At 52.2% G+C, this 2640-nt stretch overlaps 1 protein-coding gene across 1 annotated transcript in view; it reads right to left on the bottom strand.

Annotated features, from left to right (window-relative positions):
* Nucleotides 1-1695: 1695 nt before the first annotated feature.
* The window catches only part of LOC103597603 (carcinoembryonic antigen-related cell adhesion molecule 21-like), a 33542-nt gene continuing 32597 nt past the window's right edge, over nt 1696-2640 (bottom strand). Inside the window, exons 4-5 of the mRNA XM_008581469.1 lie at nt 1966-2048; nt 1696-1870 (exon numbers count right to left, since the gene is read on the bottom strand). Of these exons, the coding sequence (XP_008579691.1) occupies nt 1696-1870; nt 1966-2048 (258 nt within the window). The remainder of the gene's footprint in view (nt 1871-1965; nt 2049-2640) is intronic.

The following is a 2640-nucleotide window of genomic DNA, read 5'->3' as shown; positions in this document are numbered from 1 at the left end:
TTTGAGGGACCTAATAAGTCACGTTCCTCAAACATCAGTGAGAGGGACTTAGAGCATGACGATTATGAGCCCAGGGCTTGGCGTCAGATGAATTGGGGTCCAAGTCCTAGCTGTCACGTGTGTTGGCTCTGAACTTCAGTTTCCTCGTTTGTGAAAATCGAGAGTGAGAGTGGCCGCCTCACTGGGTTGTGGGGCTGCAGCAGGGTGTGTGTGTGCTTGCACGTGCTCGGTACCAGGTGAGTGCTAGGGATGACAACATTGATACTGAAGAACGCTTAAGAGAGGAGAGGAAGCTTGGATACAGAAAATATGAACAGCAACCCCGCAACCCACCAACCCACCGTGGTGGCAGCCAGAGGAAAGGAAGGTGGTGGCCGTGGTGATCACTGCTCTGGGAGTCAGGATGCTGGGCTCCAGACTCACCCTATGTGGGCAGCGGGGCTCCAGCCTGTGTCCGTTCTCTAAAAGGACAGACTGAATCCCCACTCCCATCCTGGGGTGGCCCCAGTGGAGAGAGCAGCTGTCACCTGACCAGCCTCCCATCTCCCCATCCCAGAAGCATGTCCTTTTGGGAACCGCCCCTCCTCCGTTCTCGATCTGCAGATGTCCTGGAGTCAACCCTCCTACCCACCCCCCAGGCAAGGGCAGACATAGAACCCGTGACTGTCCAATGAAAGCACAGTATCTCCCTCCATCGTGATCAGTTCAGTGGTGGGCACACGGCCCAAATTCAGCCAGTGAGAATCACCCTTGAGAATTTTGCTGAAACCACTGAGGTCAAGGTGCAGTCTTTTCCCTGGGGTTGCTAAGCCAGTGGGATGTGAGTCTGGAGCTGCTCGGACCATCTTTCCTTCCCTGAGAATGAAACCACCACGGAAAAAAGCTGAGCCCAGAATTCCTTGGTTTCCATGTGGTACCTCTGTGGCCTTCTAATACATTCTCTTGTTTTCCTTCTTCTGCTTTGTTTGGCTTCTGTTCCTCGTAAACAGTCCCTACCTACTTTGGGCAGTCCCTTCATTTCTTTACCTCATTATACAGGGACGTTTGATTAAATAGCCTCTAAGTTGTCAACATGGTTCAGCAGACAAGGGACAGACAGTACAGTAGCCCCCCTCATCTGCAGGTGATATGCCCCAAGACTCCCAGTGGAAGCCTAAAACTGTGGGTAGTACCAAACCCTATTTCTACTATGTTTTTTCTTATACATACATACATACCTATACATGCATAAATTTATAAATTAGGCACAGTAAGATCATAATAACAATAGCTAATAATAAAATAGAATAATTATAACAACGTATTGTAATAAAAACTGTGTGAATGTGGCCCCTCAGTCTCTCTCTCTCTCTCTCTCTCTCAAATTCCCTTTCTGGAATTTTCCATTTAATATTTGCAGACCATGGCTGGTCACAGGTAAGTGAAACCATGGAAAGCAAAACCACATATAAGGGAGGACTATTGTATAACAAGGTGGCTAAGAGAGTGGGCTCTGGAGACAGATGCTCTGTTCAAACCAGCTTTACCACATACTAAGTCTGGGAAACTGATTTAACCTCTCAGCCTCAATTTCCTCGCTGCGAAATGGGGATAATCATAGTACCTCCCTGACAGGTTGTGGGTGAGGATTAAAGTAATACATGAATAGTGCCTGGCGCATGATATGTGTTCAATGAATCTTAACTGTTATTATCATTAATCTGGACTTGCCACATTCCTTCCCCCAGGTGTCTCCTGGGCAGGCACAAGGCAGAAGAAACAGTTCATGTTAACAGGGAGGAGGTTGCTGAGGCTGGAGGTGACTGAATTGCTCGCCTCACACTGGTAGAGCCCTGTGTCATTCCGTGTAATGTTCCAGAAGGTGAGAACCCTGTGGACTGGGGACAGCTCCCCTCAGCCCGCATCAGAGAGGATTTTGCTGTCTGTGAACCACCTGATGGCCGCAAATCTCTTTGGGGGACATACATCAGAGTGACGGAGCCCATGTTCTCCATGGGGGTGACATTGGCAGCCAGGATATTGGGCTGAGGCATGTATTCTGTCAGGGACTGATAGCAAGGAGGGAATGGCAATGAGACAGTGGGGCTCCTGTTCACAGTCACATTCAATGACTTCTGCAGTCCTTAGCCTCTTCTACTTGGACCCCTGTGCATCTTGCCCCTTTCCTGAAACCCTCTCCTTCCTGGGCTCACAACTTATACCTTCATAAGCAACGGAACTAGTTTATTCTAGCTTAGATTAGCTGAACCCAACTACGAAGCCGAGGACAGTGGTGGTTACCGTGGGCATGACTGGACCATCTGTAGCAGCCAGAATAAGTTCCCAGAGAGAGCCACAACCAGCGACCTGGGGTCTCTGTCAGGACCTGCCCTTCTCCCGCAACCTTGTTCCTCCCCTGGGCTCCCACGTGCTGTTGGCCCTTGACGACTCGCCCCGCCCCGGGGATGGTGGGCGGCTCGCCCCGCCCCGTGGGTTGGTGGGCGGCTCGCCCCGCCCAGGGGATAGTGGACGACTCGCCCCGCCCCGTGGATGGTGGGCGGCTCGCCCCGCCCCGTCGGTTGGTGGACGACTCGCCCCGCCCCGGGGATGGTGGACGACTCGCCCCGCCCCGGGGACGGTGGGCGGCTCGCCCCGCCCCGT

Source organism: Galeopterus variegatus, unplaced genomic scaffold (assembly GCF_000696425.1).
Source record: "Galeopterus variegatus unplaced genomic scaffold, G_variegatus-3.0.2 Scaffold2360, whole genome shotgun sequence".
In the NCBI taxonomy this organism is placed as follows: domain Eukaryota; kingdom Metazoa; phylum Chordata; class Mammalia; order Dermoptera; family Cynocephalidae; genus Galeopterus; species Galeopterus variegatus.
The sequence above is the reverse complement of the archived record's forward strand: the minus strand, read 5'-3'. Positions and strand labels throughout refer to the sequence as shown.